The sequence below is a fragment of the Numenius arquata genome, chromosome 24, assembly GCF_964106895.1.
Source record: "Numenius arquata chromosome 24, bNumArq3.hap1.1, whole genome shotgun sequence".
NCBI classification, from domain to species: Eukaryota; Metazoa; Chordata; class Aves; order Charadriiformes; family Scolopacidae; genus Numenius; species Numenius arquata.
Window position 1 is genome coordinate 6,953,321 of NC_133599.1, and position 21,957 is coordinate 6,975,277.

Consider the following 21,957-nt stretch of genomic DNA (forward strand, 5'->3'; position numbering starts at 1 on the left):
CACTTCACCCATAGTAGGTCAGGCATGACTGCAGCTCCCAGCCCATAAAATGCCCAAGAGTCTTAGTGATGGCATGGGGACTGGTGACCCCTCCAGAGCCAGCAAAGATGGTCTGTGATGACTCTTGCTGAAATGGTCTATCATGTTGATCTTTCATAAAGCATCTAAGGTGGATATGAAAGCATCAGAAAGTGAAGGCTTAAGTGTTCAGGATAAGAGCATCTTGAAGATGGCCCCTTCTGCACTTTCACTATCCCTTTAATACTGATAGGAAACCTTGGTCTGCACGTGTCAGTACTGAGACATGCGCCTCAGCGCTACAGCCTTCTGATGTTTAAATGCCAAGTGCCCTGGTAGCTTTGGGGAGTCATCTGAGGCCCTCAGGTACCTGCTCTCCATCGCCCACTATGAAAGAAATATCACTACAACTTACAGCTTGGTGAGCGAGCGCAGGGTCACAAAGGCTTCAGGGTGAATAAACTGGATATAATTCCAGCTCAGGTCTCTGCAAGGAAAGGACATGCCAGTTAGAGGAGTGCAGAGCAGGGCAGTGAAGCTGCTGACACTGGCCTGGACAAGGGCTTCAGTGTGAGCAAAAGTGGGATCTGTGGCCCCTTGGTTGGCAGCAAGTTCTGTCTCATTGCAGCTTCCTGGAGGCAAATACATTTGGGTCTATATTTGGGTGGTTTCTAACAGAGGGCAGAAGAGTTTGCCTTGCAGGAGCTCCTCTAATGAGACCAATGGGAAAGGTTCCTTTTCGGGTTCGTTTCTGTAAATTTGGAGCTTTTATGCTAACATGATAAACCTCAGAGCAGTAGACAGGTTATGCCTTAGTGCCAGAGCACTCGGGATGTGGTCATGGTGCTGGGTGCCTGGGCAAGGGCAGATAGGGTTAGGAACGGTGTGGAAGGTGAGCCAAGGTAGTCTTAGAATGTCTCCTGTCATGTACAGTTGGCTTGGTATGGGGAGGATTCACTGAGGCTCCCCAAGATGCTTGCTTTGCCTCCATTTGAGCTGGAGAGCTCATGTCCCTCTGTCACCAGTGGAGAGAGACCAGCGTATCAAGAAGCATTTCTTCTCCTAAGACTGACTATATGAATGATCTCCTACATATATCTACATGTCTCCAGCACTGAAGGGAGCCGGGGTTGCCTGCTCAGATGTGTGTGTCTCACTGCAGAAGGATAAAGTTGGGTGAAATGAATCCTTCCTGCAGGGATCCAGGACATACCCAAAGGCAAATGCTAGACGTTACATGCTCATCTGTGCCTCTCTGTGACTGCAGTGTGGCGGCAGCGTGCTCATATTTGCGTGCCTCTCTGTAGTGTTACACACAGTGTTCCCGTGCAGTTAAAAACATGGTGTATGTGACACTTGTGGGATCTCCAGAAACGCTGGCCTATCAAATGACACTCAAATTGCTGCACCATGGGAAAAAGCTTTTATGTGATTCAGTTCACTTCCTAGCAGAGGGGTAAATAAAGGCTTGGAGGCTCTTCCCACACATCGCAGGAAGAATCGTGTCCTGTGGAGCCTTAATAGCTTCTCAAAGGTGCTGAGCGCTTAAGTAGACTGTCTACTGCAAGGTCACTGCGCGTGTCTGATACATGCACGTGTATGATAATATGTGCACGTGTATGATATGTGCATGTGTATGATGATAAGTGTATGCTTGTGGGCACTTAATATGTCTAACATATGCTTTTGGGCTGTGGGGAGACAGTCCCAAATCAAATGGGATGTTCTGCAGGGATGTTCCAAGAGGGCACAGCCCAGGACTGGCGTGTGTAGGGAAAGGGGTGCCAGAGCTCATGCACACCATGCTAAGTCCCTGCCACCGGTCCATGTCTGTGTGGGCATGGAGGAGGCAGGTGTCTGAAATGTGTGTTGTGCAAGAGAGGAGTTGCAGCGTGTTATTAGAGCGTGTTGGTGTGGAGCATCCGCGTGTGCGGGCAGTAATCCTGGCAGGTACTAAGTTTATTTACAGGAGGTGTCTGCATGCAGAAGGAAAGCCAGGGAGAAGGTCTGTGCCCTGTTCTTTTGTAAGGGGAAGTGGAAGAGGGACTGAACAGCAAAGGCTCCCAGCAGAGACAGAGGGAGTGGGGTTGGGAAACTCTACATCAGCCTGGCTGGGTGTTCACAGTTCCCCGTCCCCCAGCAAAAAGCCCAGATATCCCCCCTGCCAGACAGTACTTACATGGAGCGCAGGGCCATCAGCTGCACAAAGGTGTCTGCTCTGATTTCACGGATCCTGTTGTGCTGGAGACCACTGGAAAAGCAGAAACTGGTTTGAGAAAATAGCTGAAGGCAGCATTCATACTTTGTAGGGATCTTTGTGCCGTGGCAGCAGATGCAAACTGTCACAGTGTCAAGTTGTCATTCAAGCTTGGGAGGCCTACTCTTATGTCAAGGGGTAAACAGGATGAGCAACAAAACAGCTCCAGGGCTCAGACAGCCTCTCCTTTTGATGCTGTCATGGTACAGTAAAGTGCCATTGATGTGCAGTGGTTAAAGGTGCGAAAAAGGTGCTATCTCCAAAGCCATGCTGGTTTCCCACTCTGCTCCACCCTAAGCCTGCAAACCTCTTTGTCCAGAGCAGAAGAGCAGAGTTTGGAGCCAGTGAGTCAGCGAAGTGCTCTGCGTGACCCATCAGGAAGGACTAAAGGTGCTGCCCTTTGCCTTGGTGATGATGAAGAGGTTTTGAGGACTGAAGGCACCTCAGATTTTCATGAATAAAAATTCGGATGTTATGCTGAACCCACCATTCATACCCTCCACGGGTGTTTTCATGAAGTGCCTCAACCCCAGCACATCTCCCTTCCATCAGCCTCCTGCACTCCCTTGGGTAGAGGCAGGAGTAGGGTAACAGCTGGCCACGGTCTCTGCTGTCCGACCTGTGGACTCCCCATACCCCTCGAGAGACATCTAGAACTGATCCAAGCATCCACTTTGTGGGAAACATTCCGAGTTTTTCAGTTTTCTTTTCCCTATTGTGGAACTATGGTGAATATTTTTTAAATTTCCTGCAAAATGCCCATCATGAATTCCCAGCCCTGCAGAAGCAGTGTCCCCGTCTGTGACCTTCTGCAAGGGGAGACAGCCACTGCCTAGTGCTCTACCTACAACAACTCTAGGATGTTTGTTGGGTAGCTGACCTGCTTTCGGACTCAGAAATGGTCTTGACTCCTCTCACACAGGGACCTGCACGTGACGGCTGTAATGTCTCAGCTGGTACTTGGCCACACATTCATGTTTCAGAGACAGAGGCTTGAGGGTCTCATATCAGCTCTACTGCTGGTTTCTCAATGGCCCCTGTGGCCAAGATGGCATTCCTTGTACATCTAATTAAGATTTCAAGAGAGGGCCATGGGAAGCTCTGTGCACAAATTGAGGGGTCTCAGGTAGAGGAGCACTGAATGGGAAAGGTGGAGCTTGGGAAGAAGGGGTATTGGAGCAAGCTCATGAAAAAGAATTCAGGGACGTTTAGCTGCGAGGGACTTCCTGTGTGTTGCAGGTAAGAACCTGCAGATTGGCAGTTGCAGCAGAGCAACTGGCACACCTGAGGTGTTTGCATGCCAGGCTGTACCACCATGCACCACCAGAGTTTTTTCCAAGGTATTTCCCAGCAGGAATGCTGATGACTGCTGGGGGTGGGGCTTACAGAGTGATAACTTTGGGCTTAAGGGACCAAATACTCATTTTGTAAGAAAATCTTAATTTAAGACACAGTCTGTCTGACTTCAGTAGTCTGAAAGAGGGCTGTACGGTGCTTTTTATATTAACGATAAGTCTGAATTTGGCATATTATTAAAATATTTTAAGAAGAAATTTGGTCACAATGGGTGAAACTACAGGTTTGGAATTGTGAAAGTTTGTCATTTTTTTATGTCATTTCTATTTTTTTCAAACATTTTCTGGAGGATACTTTAGATAAAAATATGTCCAGCTCTAACTTTGTCCTCAGAGCTCCCGAAGAGGCAGCAAGGGGTATGTAACTCTCATTTTCATGTGATTTCACACAGTGTCCTGATCTCTGGTTTTGCTAAGGCTGGATGAAACGGTCTGGCCATCCAGGCTGGGCTGCTGCTAAGAGCAGGGACAACCTCTCCAGTGTATTTTTGTGGGGATGCTGCTCCCACACATCTATTCTTCCATGTTTCAGAATTCTATAAAAAAATCATGGAGTCTATTATTTTTATTTTTTTTCTCAAAAAGGCCAAGAACGTCTGTTAGATTTTAAATGTAGGGCCAGATCTCCAGACAGTTTGAACTGAATGTGAATAACTGTCTCAGAACAACAGAGGCGCTTCCCAGGGCTCAGAGGAGACCCGGTTCAAGCGCTACATGAGGAAGGCATCAGTCTTCTCTTTGGAAGGGCTGGCCCTGAGCAGTGTGGGTAAGAGCTGCTCTGCGCCCATGGCATGGGACCCCTCCTGGAAGCAGAAGACATTTATGGTAGAGGTAAACCCCATTCTTGATTGGCTCATACTGGGACTTGAGTTAGTGAAGTAAAATTCAGTGCTGTGATGTCCTACTTCTGTTTGTTGTGGTTGGGACCTCTGAAAATACCTGAGTGAATTACGCTCCTATGCACGTGGGATGTATTTTTGTTCTGTATTTGCACATGGGCAAAGCGTGGAGCTCTGGTCCACTCGCAGTCCAAATAGTGATTTTTAACACCCAACTCTCCCAGCGCTTGGTGAAGGCCGAGTTTTGTGTTTGGGAGCTGCCTCTATCCCCAAATCAGCCCCTTTCCCCCTGAGCAAGTAAGAGCATCTCTTTACTCACAGCTCCTCCAGCTGCTGACATCTGTGGAAACTGGGCAGGTCTTCGATTTGGTTGTGTGACAGCTCTCTGCAGGGGAAGGACCAGCACAGAAATGTTAGGAGATCGAAAGTGAGTGCGCCTGAGCCCTCCCTTGGAAAGCAGATATTGCCAGAGACGGGGAGGACCTGACTTCCATTTCGCACAGCTGTGGAGGGCAGTAACCCCAGGCGATGGGGATCTCCGCTCTGCACATACCCGACGCTTGCTCTGTGCATCTTTGTGCAAGGCAAGGGTTGCTCGGTGGTTCACCCACTCACCCAGCCCCAGCCCTGCTTCCTCCGCCACAAGCTGTGGACTGGCAGAGCTGCTTCCACAGCTGGGGTGGGCTTTTCCTCCCCAGCCCCAAGTCAGCTGTGAGATGCATCCGTGCCAACTTCTGCTATGCACAGCCCTGCTTTTCCGTGGGCAAAGCAGAGAGGTGCTCGTGCCAGAGCTCCCATCCTGCTGTTGTGGATGGGGAACCTCACGAAAGCTGAAGATGGTTCTTGTGGATCCTGGGGAGGTTTTGGCTGGTTGGAGCAGCCAGCCAGTGGCCTTACCTCCTTCCTGGCACAGCAAACTCAACTGCCCATTGCCCACTCTCCATTCAGCCTTTCCTGGCTTCTCCCCATGGTTGTGGGGAGGGGTTGTGGCACAGGCAGGATTAGGTACAGGACATTACAGACTGTGGAAATCCCTGGCCCCCCTTCTTTCAGGTGCTGCTACTTGAAAGCAATTCCCAGCAAACTGCTGTTCCCACTGCTTCACAGCCCAGTGGCATGTCAGTGTCCAGGGTAGAGTGAATTGGTAGCCAGAGAAAAACCTATCCTGGCACAGCTTAATGTGAATTTATAAAAACTGAAATGCACTGGGTAAGGAGTAACGCTTAAAATCAGCTTTCCTCCCCACCAGCAGAGGCTGGATTTGTGGCTGTTCAAGGAAAATTTGTCCCAGGGTAAAGTTTTGTATGTGGCCTCTCCGCCGACTTTCCAAACTCAGTTTTCATCTTTCTGCCAATAAGTTGCTCCTAAACATTTCATTTATTTATTTATTTTTGCCAATCTCCTCTCCACCAGTTTTTCATGGTGGGGAGGAGGACGGAGAAAAAATCAAGCAAAAGGTTTGTGCTTGGCTCTGGAGACTGTCACCCAGTATGGAGAAAGAGCTGCAGCATCAGCCACTTTTTCCTGGACCCTCAGTCACTGAAGCTGCGTTGTGGATACATCATGATGAAGGTACTGGTGGCATCAAGGGCCTTTCGCTCTGCTCAGGGAAGCTTCAGCTATTTCTGCTTGAGTGGAAAGACAAATCTGTGCCCTGAGCCCCAGAAGCTCTGGACAAAAGCAGCAGGACAATGTCAGGTTGATGCTGAGCTCAAGCTTGGCAAGGCTGCCTTGCCTGGGTGTGCTGGGCTCGGTGCCCATGCACAGACTGGTGTCCCAGCACAGCCTCATGTCACTGTGGTGGCTCTTACATGTCTCATGGTGGTGGAGGAGCACTGCATGTAGCAGATGAACCCGGAGAACAGCAACTGGACCGAGGTCAAGCTGGAAGCCTGGGTCTCTTCCAGCCTGTTTGGCATCTCCTGGGCTGTCCAGGAGTTTGGTCTGGCCAGGTTCAAAACCAACATGACCAAGAGCACTGAGGGATTTGAATATGAGCTTACATCCCCATCCAAGGTCTCTGCAGACAATCTGCAGTGTGATGTGAGCAATAGAAGGCCAGAAATGTGGCATGAACTGTATCATCTGTATTCAGACGTGTCACAGTTGTAATGTCAACCTGATGAACTGCCAAGGGGCTGGCAAAGTGGGGAAAAGCAGTGAGAACAACCACTGTATCTGTGGGGACAAAGGCAAGAGAGATGTAAGCATGAACAAACATCGGCCCACATACCCTTTCTCCAAACTCTGAAAGCAATGAAATTAATGTCAGTAAAATTAACTGGGAAAGAGGAAAAAGCAACAAGGTGGGGTGTCCCAATAAAACTCTCCCACAGGGAGGGGGCAGGCATGAAGAACAGGCTCTGCTGCGAAGGTTTACAGTCTGATAACTTGCAAACATAAACAGAGCACTTGGGACCCTACAGCCTGGGCCATTCTAAAGGATACATACACTTTGGTGGCAAGATGTCCCTTGAATTGGTCCAGATGTCTAAAGATGAGAGATCTTCCCTACAGGGACAGCTGGAGCCAAAATGTTGTGATCTGCTAAGTTACAAATTGTGTTCTTTTATTTTTATGTTTTTCTCGTTTCCAATTTCTGTGATCAAGAATTCACTCCTATTGCTCTCCTGGAACAAACTTGTTTTCATTTTCAGCTTGCTTGTATAAAGACTGATGAGAGGCAAGCCTCCTGCAAACTTGTATAAATCTGGCTCATGACTCATTTCCTGTGGATGTCTCTGACTGCAGACAAGGTTGGGGAACTCATGAATGAGGGATGTGATTCTGGAGAAGATGCAGGAGTTTTTCTGAGACGCTGATTTCATCATGTACCAAGTCAAAGAAAAAACCACATCCCCCGGCTCAGCATCATTCAGTGCCTTGCCAAGCAGGTAGAGCCAAAGCATCTCAGAGAGTCTGAGCAAAACCGTGACCTGACGCTGCCGCACCATGTGAGGGGCCGTGGCCGTGTGGCCTTGCAGGTCTCTATCAGATCAGACTTGTCCCCTCCGGGAGCGTGAACAAGTTCCTTCCTCCAGATAATAGCACTGGCTGGAGCTCCTACTGCGGTAAGCCAACACTGTAGCAGAGCATTGTGTGAAATGTGATTTACCCCTGGCTTTTGTGCTGTATATACACAGGAGCTCTGAAATGCTGCTGCTGTTCTTACCCACTGCCCTTAGCACCCTCTCTACTCTCCTTGCATGAGGCAAACAGTTCCCACTGGTGCAGAGCAAGGAGGAGGCAAATGTGGATGTGCCTTAGAGCTTATAGCCCTGAGTCCAGAGCATCATGCTGGGATGAAGCAAGCAAGTTCAAGAACATGCAGAAGTCAAGGTAGTGCCAAAGAAGGTGGTATTTTCTGCATGGAAAAGATAATGGGAACAAGAACCACAGGATGGTCTTCCATAGCTGGTCCCCTCTCTGAGCTAGACAAGAAGAAAGTTTGGTTTCTGATGGCACTTTTCTAAAAACCAGGCAGGAGAGAGAAACGTGTTACTCACAGGACTCGGAGGCTGGGCAGCTGCTGGCACATCCCCCTGGGCAGTAAACGGATGCCTGCCCGGGTCAAGGTCCTAGAGGAGTGGAGGAGAGAGAAGAAATGGTGTTACTGAGAGCCAGCACACAGACTGTGACCTGCAATCCTAGATGGAGGCAGGAGAGACAATATCAATGGGATAAAGAAATACCTGGAGAGAAACAAAAACTGACTTGGAAATGGGCACTGCTGCTGCACCTGGTAAAGGTGAATGTGCCTACAAGAAATTCTGGGATGTTGCTGAGTACTGAATACACTGCTGTCCTTGGTCACGTGGAGGGCAGGTGGCAGTGCCCTCTGTGACATGCTCTGCCATCCCAGGTCCCCATTGCCCAAACTGGTGATGTGCCTGGAGCCACGACTGCCTCAGAGACCCATGTATGAGGGACGGATGGTGTGTCCCTGGGTCCCTAAGGCAAGGCACGGCCAGGTCACACTCTTGGGCTGGAGTGCTCAGCTGTGCTCCCAGTTTGGGCACAGTGTGCGGACTAGTGCCCTAGAGAGGACAACCAGAGACAGCATGTCCTGCAGGCTCCTGATCTCCTGGATCTGGTGGTGTGAGGATGGGACCAGACCAGTTCCAGGAGCCCCCAGCCTGGGTGGTAGAGGTGTGATGAACACAGCAGATTTTTTCTGCACTGCACTACCACTGCTGGTCCCAGGATAGGCAGAGACACTGTGTCTCAGCAGACCACACTGAAGCACTGCACCAAAAAACCTTGTTCCTTCAAGATGCAGAAGCAAAGGAAGAAAAAAAATCAAAAAAAGATTGGAGCATGCTCAACAGTACCGAGAGAGCAACTCACAGAGAGGAAAGCTGATTTCAGGAGCCACAGGGGTGAAACGAAGCAGAGAGGTGAGTGACCAGGGAGAAGCAGAGCTGAAGACAACCAACTGCACAGCACTGTGGAAGTTGTCCTCGCTGAAACAGCCTGGACCACCTTGAAAGAGAAAGAGCACAAATAGCAGGGTAAAAGGGAGAGAGTTGCCACTCACAAAACTTCTAGGCTGGTGGTGCCTTTAAGGTCTGGGAATTCTCTGATGTCCGTTGCGCCATTGAGCGACCTGCAGAGAGCAGAGGGTGAAGTGAGGTGGACAGAGGATGCAGAAGGAACTGCAGCTGCACAAGGTCCCAGACCCATCAGCCATAGTGGCAAATCTGCTTCCTTACACCCAAATGGGGTGATCCATGGCCAAGATCCAAAGGTGCCCCTGTCATCAGCACATCACTGCTGGATGGGCAGTGGAGCAGATGTTTCATGCAGCACAGATACAGTGAGCCAGAGTTGGGCATTTCTATGTATGGAGGCTTGGCAAGCTCAGATCCTCCCCCGACCACTGACATTCTTGGCAAGATCTCTATCCAAATTAAATAAAAAATCCCAAACAATTACCATGGAGAATGTAAGCAGGGCATCCCACCCAAGCCTCCCAGAGACTATGTATTTGGAGCATATGGGTATTTGAATGCATGGGTATTTGAAGGATTTACTTTATTTGCCTGAGTGTGTTTTACTGCAGCGAGAGGCTGGGTAAGGCTTATGAATAGAGATTTTGAGGTTGCCTCTGTATCAATATTTAGTGCTGTGCCAGGGCAGGTTAGCTGAAAAGCCAGCCAGTCCAGGCCAGCCATTCTGGTCCAGATGGTGCCCACCACATGGTGGTGGCCCTGGAGCAGGCTTAGGACCATAGTTGTGAAGGAAGCACTGTCCCAACTCACTGCCCAGTAAGATTATTTGTGCCACGATGTTGGTGTTATGGGACATGTGTTCCTCCACTTCTACATCTTGTGGAGGAAGGCAGATGCCTTCAGTGGCCTTGTGTTTGGGTAACCATGCAACAGTGCAGCGCTTGCTTGAGCAGCAAGCAGCAAACATAATGGTGGCCCTTTTGAGTGTGATGTTTGCTGGTGCTGATGCAGCTGTGGAGACCCTAGAAGAAGAAGTGCCTGTCAGCTCCAAAATGCCCCTTTAAAAATTATTATTCCTTGGTAGAAAACATCTGCAGTGTCTACTCCTTGGCTCACTGCCTTTGGGGGTGGCCATAAGACTGGTATCATGGTCTTCTATTGGCACAAGGGCTCTAGAAAAGTGAAGGGGAGAAGGCCACTAAGATGTCCAGCTCACAGGGCATGGAGCTTGGATGTGTTACCTTTCTGAGGATGTGCTTGGTGAACTTACAGAGTGTGGAGCTTTGGCAAGTACTGGAAAGCAGACTGTCCAACAAACTGGATGGGATTGTCATAAAAATGGCTGCAAAAGAAACAAATAATTGGTCGAATTCTGCACGTGAAGATGCTATTACAGGTCAAGAGCCTTGTAGCAACTAGTACTGAGCTATGTAAAGGGTGCTGGCTATCCTGTGAGCAACCCTTGTTTTCCAGATAACCCAGGCTCTCCCACTAGCCTGTTTTGGCCAAAACATTGGTACAAATGAGGTGTTGTGCTGTGAAAGAGCCCTTTAGGATCCTGCTGAATCAGGCAGGCTGAAAAGATGCAAAACCTTGCTATAGTGCTGTAAACCTGCTGGGAAACACCTTGTACTTGATGACATCTCTGATCTTAACATATTCCCAGCACCAGCATCTTTCCTACTTTTCACAGTCAGTGGAAAGAAGTGAGGAATAGCTTTAGGAGGAGTTGAATCACGTCCTACAAGAAGCACTTTTCCCCCACCAAATGTGAAAGACTTTAGATGGGCAGATCCAATGAAGACATGAGTATTCTGGATGTGTACCACTCCCATGCAACTCCAAGGATGGTGCCCAAGGAAGATGGATGGGGATGGTTTGTTTTGACTGGAGCAGTGACTGTTTTCACCCAGTGTCACCATGGCTTTCCAGATGCTGGTATTTCTATAGCTTAGGTCCCAGACTGGCCAAGTAGAGCTTCTGTCACTTGCCATGATTTCCAATATCAGTGTGGTTCAGGGAAGAACTGTCCAAAAATCTCTACCTGTGTCTGGGTCAGAGGGGAAATGAGCTGACAACTGGATGCATTTATCTGCAGAACTTTGTGTTCATGAGTCAGGCGTAGACACACAGTGATCTGGTATCCCAGCTCCCCAACACATATAGCTAGTACTGTAGCTGGCTACCAGCTTGTCTAAACACAAGGAATAAACACAGGCAGATGTCAACCAGGGCTTAGAAAATCCTGTTATGCACAGCAAGATTTCCATGCAGACCACCCATATATTGTTCCTTCAGTGTTATCACCCAGTACTGCAGCAAAATTCAGCGGCGGGGAAAGGATAACCCATGGCAAAAAAAACTGAGGCACAGCTGAGAAGGAGGTAATTTCAGCTTGTGTTGGCCCATATAGAATAAACATCAAATTGTGGTTGTGCTGACAACTGTCAGAAATCTCAATGAAAGACACCACGAAATGCCCCTTTTAGGGGGATGTAAGGGTTTAGGAAACATTGTTTAATTTTCTTACATTGTTTGGAGGAGGGGATTCCCAACAAATGCGTTCTCTGGAATAGCTTTGATGTTGTTGTTATGAAAACCACTGTTGGGAGAAACAAATATCTTGATGTTAATGGATGAGAAAGGCTTGGACACACCTTCTTTCCTCAACACTTTTAAAAGCAGAGAGCCTTCAAAACACCGATAAAATGGGAGGTGAGGAGGTGAGTTCCCATCAAGTCAACAAGGTCTGTCCTTTGGCAGGACAAAGCCCTCATTCTGCTGCATTCACTCTGTGTATGGCATGGTGCTCCATATGTTGCTCCACTGAACTCACCAAGAATACAAGGACTTAAGGTCTAACACTTTACAGGTCAGGAAATAGGAGCAAACAACACACACTTATTTTATATCTTCCAGGAATTACAATTTTTATGGATTGTCTCCATTATAGCTCCACAGATGTAAACCAGAGTGCAGCCTACTGTGAATTACTGGTCCATGTGACTTCAAAGTATTTGTAGATCTAGCTGTGATATTTTTGGTTGAGCTTGAGAAAATTGCTATCTGCAAGCTGTTGCGGCAGAAGAGAGCTCTGTGACCACAGTCTGATCTCCTGTACATCAAAGGCAGCCGTGGGATCCTGTGTCAAGGACCAAGACTGGCTCTAGGTGATGCCCAGGTAGTTTAATCCCAGAGGAATCTGTGTGAGTGATTGGTTAGATGGCTGTTTGAAATGCGCCTCTTATTTAGTGACAGGCATTTCAAAAGCTATCGCAAAGTGGATTAAAGATTTTATTCTCTTTTTGAATATCAGAGTAATGATGATATCTGGTCTGATCTGAAAAATCTCATCGACAAGAAATTCTTCCAGTAAAAGAGAAAAGTAGTGTCAGATTTTTACTCTAAGCCTCCCAGAAGCACCAAAGCAGCTGCTTTTGTCCCACCCCAGCCCGTCACCAGTATGACACAATCTTAGGGTTCACAGGAACTGTGGATCCACATCAACTCAACTTGATCCCATCTTGGGGCTTCTGCCTTCATGGGTTGTAAGTGGGATGGTTTCCCATTTTTACTGACTCACAGGCTGACTGATTAGAGGAGAGAGCGCTAGCCACTAAAATGGTCATAAACTTTTGTAATTCTCTATTATAAATTTGTCCTAAGGGAGACCAAACAGTTTCTGCACGTCAGAGGAGGTGGCACAGGGCCTGCAGAAGCCATGGCCTTACAATAACACAGATGATAACTCCATGATTGTGGTCCTAAGCTGGGGAATGGACATTACAAGTAGCTGGAGATCAGATGGACTTTTGAGTTCATCAGATGCCACATGAGAATGAAGAGCTGCAGGAGGAACCTGCTCCAAGCCCTATGGAGGATCTCCTACTCTCCTCCACCAGCTGTGGTGCAGAGGCTGCTGTTGAGGTGATTAGAGCTGACGAAAATTGAAGGGATAAACTGGTTTTATGTGCGTGGTGGAGAGGGCTGGGAAATATAAAAGAAAGACTTGAAATAAGTGGTCTCCCCAAGTCAGAGCACATGCGACACTTTATTGGTCGCTCTCCATTGGGGAATGCTTTTGAAAAGAAATAAATAGAAAATCTCACAGCTCCTGCAGTCGGCCCAGCGTCCTGATAGCCCCAGGGAATTCCAGCAGCTCATTGTAGTTTAGATCCCTGAAAGACAGAGAAGGGAAAAACATTCATTAATGTGGCTGTAGGAACTCAACTGAGTGTATCTGTGCTTTGAAGGCATGGAAACTTGGTTGTTAAGCATGGGAGGTTTTTCCTACTGTGCTGATCCAGCCACTGCCTGGAAACAAAATCTCACACATTCCTGCAGCAGGAATATTCCCTGCTAGGAGCACTGTCAGGTGAGAGCCAGTCCAAGCCATGGCTGTTGCCATCTGGACTCCTTTCCCCCAAGTCCCTCCATGCCTGGTGCTGGACCATGCTGCTGTTTTGCATCTCCAGAGTGCCCCAGCCCCCTCTCCCTGGGACTCACCCCCAGGGGCTTTGGCTGTGAGTCACTTTTCCTGCCTTTCCAGGTCCAAATGGGGTGTTATAAAGGACAAGAAACACAACAGCAGCTTCAGTTGTGTGGGCCCCATGGAAGGGCTTTCTCTGGGCCCCCTCACCATGCAGTGCAGAGGGGATCAGGGGACCCTTGGTACTTGTCCGGGGGATGCCAGACCTCCCTTCCACTGGGACGTGCTGTGACTGGAAGCAGTGGGAAGAATGGGCTGTGGGAAGGCCTAGGTCTTCCTCTGATGGTTGGGGTGAAGCCCACATTGGAAACTGTGAGCCAAAGGTGCACATCAGTGCAAGAGATATTGACACTGTAGAGTGCTAATTGTAATTATCACTATAATAAATTAAGTAAAATATATGTTGGTCATAGTGCCAAGTGTGTTTACCTGACCTGACAACCTGGCAGCCAGACAAGACATATGAGCCTGAACGAAACCTTGTGGGCTGTATTTGTTCTCCAAGAGTGGAGTGGCACCTCCAGAAAAGGATTTATTTGAGCCATGGGACACTGCTGGCAGCCGAGGAGGAACAGCTCTCTGAAGGTACCAATCCTGCTGTTGACTGGAGGGGGCCCATGGAGACTGGCTGGGGTTTAGTTGTGTAGCACTCCTCCTCTAGCATTCCCAACGCTCTCCTTTGAAAGGCAGTTCCAGCTGAAATGGTATAATTTGACCCCATCCTGGCCATCCCACAGACCAAGACACGGAAGTCTGAAAACCATGCAACTGCTTCCTACCTGCATGAAACTCACTGAGTTTTAAGTGGTAGATACTTTGGAACATGACGGTAATTACTGGCTCCTGGAGATTACTGTATAATTACACTTAATGGACCTCAAAGTAATTACCATGTAACCTGGATTGTGGTTTACGGAACAGAAATAACAGTGCATTTACACAGCAATGAGTTGCTGCCCAATTACCTTGTAATTCTCATCCTCTGGGCCCATGCATGGTAATTACATTATGATCTCTCTTGGCCCCCCTCTCTCTTTCATAGTCTTCTCCTTCACCAGTGTCCCTGCTTGGGAATTACTCTACAGCACTGTCTCAGCTTTGCCCTGTAGGTGTTTGCACAGCAAATCACCCCAGAGAGTCTCTCCAAATTGGTCTTCCCTTGTGCCTTCCAGGACTCCAGGCTTATATGACTTATTTCGCATTTTTCTTCTGATTTTGACCCCTGTCTTGTAGTTCCCTAGGACATGAGGTTGGCCTGAGTGGGTTTTATCTTGTGCAGCCCTGAAAAGCTCCATGTTAGACCTTGTTGCCGGATTCCCCTTGCAGCGTGGGGATGCGGCAGGTCCTGCTATGGCAGGGTTTGCCTCCCCACACCACCGACTATTTTCTCTCCTCCAGTTACAGAGGGAGTCTGGCTGCCTGCACTACACATATGGATTTGAGCAAATGAATCCTGCTCCTGTAGGGCCTATACCTCAGGGTATGGAAAGTGCTCACATAGTTCAATGATCAGCAATCAGCCCAAGAGGAGCACAGGGCTGGTGACAGGATCACAAGCTCTACCTCGCCACGTGTCCAACCTGCAACTCATTGGCAGAGTCCCAGCACATGCAAAGCTGCTGTGCGCATCCCCAGAACCGAGACAGAAGCAATGCGTCCCCTCCTCACACCAGCTCATCTCACATCTATTAGATATGAGAGCTCTGCACCTCCTTGCTCTGACACACTCAGTTCTCATCTGGGTCCAAGCAGATCAGTGATTTTTCCCGGTCTTCTCTGCTTTTGCCCAAGATGATCTGTCTAAGAATAAATAGCTCGACACATGACTGCTCATACACCTCACTCTTTGCAAGGCGTGTGCAGCTTGTTATCGGCTGCTTGGACGCTCTCAGCCAGTTTTTCCCAGTGATACCTGTTGGGCACCCATCCCTGTTAGGGCTGAATGCCTCACATTGTACAGGCTCCGTTACGCAGGGGAAGGCAGGGCAGGACTTTTATGATGCACATCCCTTCACCGAAGCTCAGAGAGGCACGGGAGCGGATTTCCAAAGAGAACGAGTGGTTAGAAGTGCAGACAGGACACTGCTGAGCGTTTTGAAAGCATCAGTCAAATCCCATTAACCTTCAGATCACTGCACTGACTGAAATCAGAGGGCATTAGCAGCCTAAGCTGACTGACAGTCCCAAATCTCTACCTATGCTTAAGGTGCTTAATACCTTTCGTCTTGCCCTGCAGTGACTTTCCAAGGTTACAGTGGGGTTTCACAGCAGCGCTGAAGCTGCAGAGGTGACTCAAGGCTGGGTGTCTGCCTGCACCGCTTCCCTCCCTTGTCCCACAGGCTGAGGGGCTGAGACCATCGAGCGACAGCCCTGGAGGAGAGGCTCAGTGAGCCCCGTCCCCAGGTGACACAGCCCACTGCTGTCACATCCCCGATGCTGGAGGAAACTCTGTGCGATGGAGTGGGATTGAGTTTCTCCCCGGCGATACCCAACGTGTCTGTGAGCAGTTGACATGGAAAATATTGCCCAACAGAGAGGAGGCTTGGCTCACCTGTGAGTTACTAACACAAAAAAGGAGCTTAAAACTGTAACCAACATTATTTACAAGGAATCATTCAGTGTGCTGCAATATTTGCTCCTCTCTTTCTCTAAAAATGCATTTCCTTTCCAGCCCATGTCTCTTCCAGGCAGGCTGGTCTTTCATCAGCAGATGAACATTTTGTTTGTACCTCCGTGTGTGTGCAAGTATGTACAGGACCAGTTCTTCCTGAGTGAACACACACCTTTCGCAGTCCTGGCAGCACCTCGGTGCCTCCCTCCCTCCTGCACTTGACAGATACAAAGAGCATTGTGTTCAGCAGCTCCCTCTGGGTAAAAAAGCCATCTCTGAATGCTGGCATATACTGGGCTCGTTGGAAAGTGGAAATGCAACCAGGTGTAGTCATGCTGCTCCAGCCTGGCTGCCAGCAATCCCAGTCTGTTCAGGAGAGACAATGTGCCCGTGCTCGCTCCTGCCGGTGCTTCCTGGTTTTTGGTGAGGTGAGCCTCCCTCCTGGAAAACAAACCCAATTGTGCTCCTTAACATCTCCCCTAGGTGATGCTTGCAGCTGACTGCTCTCCATCCCTGCGCTGCTCGCACACTGCCCTGACTTGCCTCCAGTGCTGGCCTGTGCCAAGCCCTGCCCATTGCTGGGGGTTCCCCTGGCTGGAGGAGGCTGGAAGAAGCCAGTTCCTGAGATGGTCCCCAGGCATTATCTCTTCCTTGCAGTGGGGCAGCTCTTACCAAAGCCCAGACCCAAACCAGGACACAAGAGTGGTTCTCTCTGCCTTCTCCTTCCTTCCCAGAATTTGAGCCGGGCTCTGGTTCAAGCAATGAACCAGAAACAGTCTCTGACCTTCACTGCAAGGGAGGCTGTGGATGTTCATGCCAGTGGGGAAGTTTCTGCTCATTTAGTGAAATTCAGTCCTTGGGTCTTTTGACAGATGTCTGATATCAGCAGGGCTACATTCATCCCAGACATTGTTCCTCTCTGCCTGGTCTCCCTTGCTGAATTTGGCCCAGCCTGTACACCTGGTGGGGGGGTCTCCAGAGCTTCTGTCCTGGTGTAGTTTCAATGCAGATGGGAAGGAGTCTGGACACAGGAGGATTTTGCATTTTGATTTCAGTGACAATAAAATTTCCTCCACTGAGCATGTCAGTGAACTCTACATAATTTCCAAACCCTTTCTAGGGACTGGGTGGATACAGAAGATGAACATGCCATAGAACATGCCTCCAAGTGTCCCCTTCCTCTCCCTGCCTTATCTGGGCTGCTTGGGTAATGCTTTGCTGGTCCCAGCTCCACACTTGGACACTTTTCCAAAGCTTCCAGTTTTGGGAAAGCTGCAAAAAGCCAAACTTGCTGCCAGGTAATACTATCCTGACTGCCCTGCTGTGGCACATGGGCTGGGGTGGCTGTGGGGCTGGCCAGGGAGGCCTCCTGGCCCAAGGGAGCTGGACCTGGCACTGGTGGGGTCTCAGCTGCCCTGGTTCTGGGGTCTGACCCGAGGCTTTGCACGCTACATATGGGCTCTCCCAGCTGTGGGGTGCTGCCCTTTTTGGCACACCTGGGAAAGTGGATCCAATGGCAGCATTACCTCGTAGAAAAATGCCAATGCACCATGGCCATGGCTATTCGAAAACAATAGAGAAGCCTCCTAACAAAAAAAGAAATAATGGGCATGGCACAAGGAAGAGAGTTTTGCCCATTTTCAAAGGCTTTTGGAAGCAAAATCGTCCGGCCAAGAGGTTCAGAAATGATATGCAAGAGAATGATTATAACAAAATCACTTTCCTTAGGTGGGCTCCAAGTTACCAGCTCTAGGCATCACACTGGGATGTCGAAAGGAGCCTTGTCTGTTCTTCTAGTTAAAATGAAAATATCTTAAAGGTCACCCAGTCTGCCCAAGACACAATGAACTGGCTGGCTTTCCACTGTTGTTATTTCTAGGGTGAGCCTATAGATTCATATTTGGAAGATCTTAACCAACCCTGTTGTTTATCTAGAAATAAAAGTAAATTGACATCAAAGGCACAGTTATTTTTGCCTTTAACTGCCAGGGTGATTTGAAGCTGACAACATGCAGCCCGGAACTATTAGTATCTTCAATCGGACCAAAAGGAGAGAAGGAGGGGAAAGAGTCTCAGGTCAATTTTCTGCCTGTTAGAGACTATTAGTGGTTCCACACAGGAAGCCAAAAAAAAATTATATAGTACTATAAATTCTTCCATAAGCCACAAAACGCCACAAATTTGCAGCTAATAAACCTGAAGATGCAGAAAGATTAGAAGCTGGAGATGGGACATTTGCTGACTATTTCAGTCCCAGTGCAGTGCGAGACGTTACTGCGGTGCTCTGGGGGGAGACTTTGTGCAGCCTCCGAGAAGGACTTGCATTTCCACCTGTCCTGTGCTGGCATCTCATCAAGCTGCCAGTAAATGTAATTACCACTGCTGCTATCCGTGCTGGTTACTGTGGCCAAATCAAGCACTGGAAATGATTTAATTGGTAGTCTGAAAGCCCAAGGGGGCCGTCGTGACCATTTAATTTGACCTCTTGCCCGGCACCGGCCAGACTGCTTTAGCCAGATGACTTGTATCAAGGTCATGGCTTGGGGTTGAGCTTGAGCTGGGAAGAGCTGCCTGATTAGTCCAGAGTATGAAAAGCAGCTGCACCAGTAGGTGCCATATTTCTGTTGTGTAGTATCAGCATAAACCCTGCTCTCCTGGTAGTGACTAACTCATGCGGTGAGTGTGTGCCCTTCCCCAGCACAGTCTGGATGATGAGAAGCAGCAAGTGGCTGTAATAAATGAAAGGAGGGGAGGGGAACAGGAAAGGACCAGGAGCATGTTTCTGACTCCAGCCGGCCTGGAGCTGTGCACCCATCCCCTAAATGGAGACACGCAAGAAGGAGATGCTCGAGTGTGCACAGAAGAGGGAAATGACCTGTCATGGGATTCATCTGTGAGGATCAGGTTTTTAATTTGGGAAACTAAGCATGTTCTAGAAAGGCGCATTTTTGGCAAATTATAAGGAGAAGCCAGGCTGTGATGGAGTGTGGCAGAGTTTATGGCTGTCCCAGAGGAGCAGAGGTGGGCTCCCACAACGTGGGAGGTTTGTCAGGTACTAACGATACCGGATTTTTGCCAGGAGCAAGCAGCAGCCTTTGAGCAAGGATTCATTCTGGCAGCCTGGCCTGTAAACATCCCAACCTCTCACTTACATGGTGCTGCACCATTTTACAGGGTTTACATGGCGTGGAAAGGTCTGTTGCTGGGGCAGGGGGGGTCCTGTCCGTCCTGCCTCGTACGCCTGCAGCCGCCAGTCCTTCCTTGCACAGCTCTGTTCTCCATTTAAGAACGCAGCAGTGCCCAGAATGTGTCTGTTCCAACCAGTATTTCTGTCTGTTCTCTAACTGACGAAGGTACCGGATTAAATATGTTTTCAATTCTGTTTGATTTATTTAACAAGGTCGAAATGAGCCTTTGAGAGCGGGATCTCGTGGGGGGTCCTGGGAGCACAGGCGCTGCCATGCATATATCATTTACAAGACACAAAAGGAGCTGACCGCAAATCGGAGCAGTGGGGACCTCGGTCGCTGGGATGCGCAGACAATAACCATGGAGCTGATGACTCAGGCAGGGGGAGCACGGAGAAGGCTGCTGCACTTTGCCAAGCAGGGGAAGGCGGCAGGCTTGAGGAAGCCTGGTCTACAGCAGAGCGTTTCCAAACTGCAGGAAGGAAGCTGGGGACCCTACCTACCCCCCAAGGTGCGCGAGCTCCTGATGGTTGACCCCCCAGCAGCATGCTGCTGTTGGAAAGAGGGACTGTGGGCTGGGGGGGCCGAGCTCCAGTGCATCAGCACATCCTCAGTGAAAACAAGCCTGCAGCTTGCCTCTGCTGCCATCGCTGCTGCCTGCAGTGCCTGTTCCTCCTTCTCACAGGCAACCAATTCCCTCTCACACATTTCCAGAGGCAGAGGCTTCCCTCCTCCGGCTCTCGGTCAGCTTCTCTGTGAAAAGGACTCTGTGTCTGAGGGGAAGGCTTTCAGCAAAATGAAGCCTGAGGAGCAGGAGGAGTTGGGTACCCCTGACAGGTCACAGCAAGTGTGTCTGGAGACCTGGGGGTTGGAGGTTTGGGGAGACTCGGTGCGGTCTGTCACTGCAAGATCAGCAGCTCCAAGCGAGCAGGGAGCCAGGCTGGGGAGCTGACAGGGTGCAAGAGGGGGAGCATGAGGATTTGGTGGGGAAAGAGAGTAGGCAGAGTTCTGGGAAGGGGATGAGCCTTACAGTGGAGCCATTACCCATGGAAAAATGCAGTGTCTCCAGAACTACCTTTTCACCTGGGCTAGCTTCACTCTCTGTTGTTTTGCTTCATAATTTTCCCAAATATCATGTCTACAACAGAGTCATGTTCAGCCAAAGCTCAGAGAACACAGAATCACAGAATCACAGAATTGTCATGGTTGGAAAGGACCTCTGAGATCACCGGGTCCAACCGCACACACATACAAAAAAACCCCCTACAATCTCAGGCACTAGAGCATGCCCTGAAGTGCCACGTCTACACGTTTCTTAAATACCTCCAGGGATGGCGACTCCACCACCTCCCTGGGCAGGCTGTTCCAGTGCCTGACCACCCTCTCAGTAAAGTAATTCTTCCTAATATCTAATCTAAACCTCCCCTGTCGCAACTTCAGACCATTTCCTCTGGTCCTGCCATTATTCCCTTGGGAGAAGAGGCCAACACCCACCTCTCTACACCCTCCTTTCAGGTAGTTGTAGAGGGCAATGAGGTCTCCCCTCAGCCTCCTCTTCTCCAAACTAAACATGCCCAGTTCCCTCAGCCTCTCCTCGTGTGACTTGTTCTCCAGACCCCTCACCAGCTTGGTGGCTCTCCTCTGGACACGCTCCAGCAGCTCAATGTCCTTCTTGGAGTGAGGGGCCCAGAACTGAACACAGCACTCGAGGTGAGGCCTCACCAGTGTCGAGTACAGAGCCACCATCACTGCCCTGCTCCTGCTGGCCACACTGTTCCTGATACAGGCCAGGATGCTGTTGGCCTTCTTGGCCGCCTGGGCACACTGCTGGCTCATGTTCAGCCGGCTGTCCACCAACACCCCCAGGTCCTTTTCTGCGGGGCAGCTTTCCAGCCACTCTGCCCCCAGCCTGTAGCGCTGCCTGGGGTTGTTGTGACCGAAATGCAGGACCCGGCACTTGGCCTTATTAAACCTCATCCCATTGGCCTTGGCCCATGGAGCCAACCTGTCCAGGTCCCTCTGTAGAGCCTGCCGACCCTCAAGCGGATCAACACTCCCACCTCGTTTGGTGTCATCTGCAAACTTACTGAGGGTGAATTTTACTGAGTTGTAAAGTACCTGACTGGTTCAGAGCCTGAGCTGCATCAGCGAGGACACATTTCTGGCAGTCCAGGCTTCTGATCTTGGGAGAGAAGATGCAGGAAACTGGTACCAGTCAGTCCAAGGAAGGGGCCGCAGAAGGGAAGTGTCTGGTCCCCATGCTCCCAGGCCGTGCTTAGTGCATTTGCCAATTCAGTTTTACAGCTGGCTTTCTCTGTCTGGAAATGTCACTTTCCATTTACACAGTGAATAGAGCAGTCAGTATGCTTCATAGCTCTGTTCTTGGACCATACATACAACCATGGCCCTGAGCTGTGCTTCCTCTCCCCAAAAAGCCACCTGCCCCCTTCCTTGCTCCATCCCCTCAATCTGGGTATCCAAGACTCTGCTGAAGTCCCCTCCCTCCTCTGGCAGGGACCATGGAGCCAAGCCACCTCTGATGAGCAGCCCAGGGACCCACGCTGACAGACAGTATGGTTGGAGCATCAGGGTGCTGAGGAGGGAGCATAGCAGCTCAGGGCAGCAGACAGGACGTCTTTGGAGGAGTCAAAACCATCAGCTACTTGGGGAATTGCACAGACATATTAAACATGCTGATGAAGCCAAATGCCAAGTGAGGAGCAAGGTAGAAATTGGCAGACAGTTTTCC

At 49.6% G+C, this 21,957-nt stretch overlaps 1 protein-coding gene across 1 annotated transcript in view; it reads right to left on the reverse strand.

Moving 5' to 3' along the window:
• Positions 1-21,957, reverse strand: part of LGR6 (leucine rich repeat containing G protein-coupled receptor 6) — a 148,180-nt gene that overhangs the window by 11,006 nt on the left and 115,217 nt on the right. Inside the window, exons 7-14 of the mRNA XM_074163212.1 lie at positions 13,030-13,098; positions 11,451-11,522; positions 10,191-10,262; positions 9,007-9,075; positions 7,976-8,047; positions 4,789-4,854; positions 2,198-2,269; positions 434-505 (exon numbers count right to left, since the gene is read on the reverse strand). Coding sequence (XP_074019313.1) covers positions 434-505; positions 2,198-2,269; positions 4,789-4,854; positions 7,976-8,047; positions 9,007-9,075; positions 10,191-10,262; positions 11,451-11,522; positions 13,030-13,098 — 564 coding nt within the window. The remainder of the gene's footprint in view (positions 1-433; positions 506-2,197; positions 2,270-4,788; positions 4,855-7,975; positions 8,048-9,006; positions 9,076-10,190; positions 10,263-11,450; positions 11,523-13,029; positions 13,099-21,957) is intronic.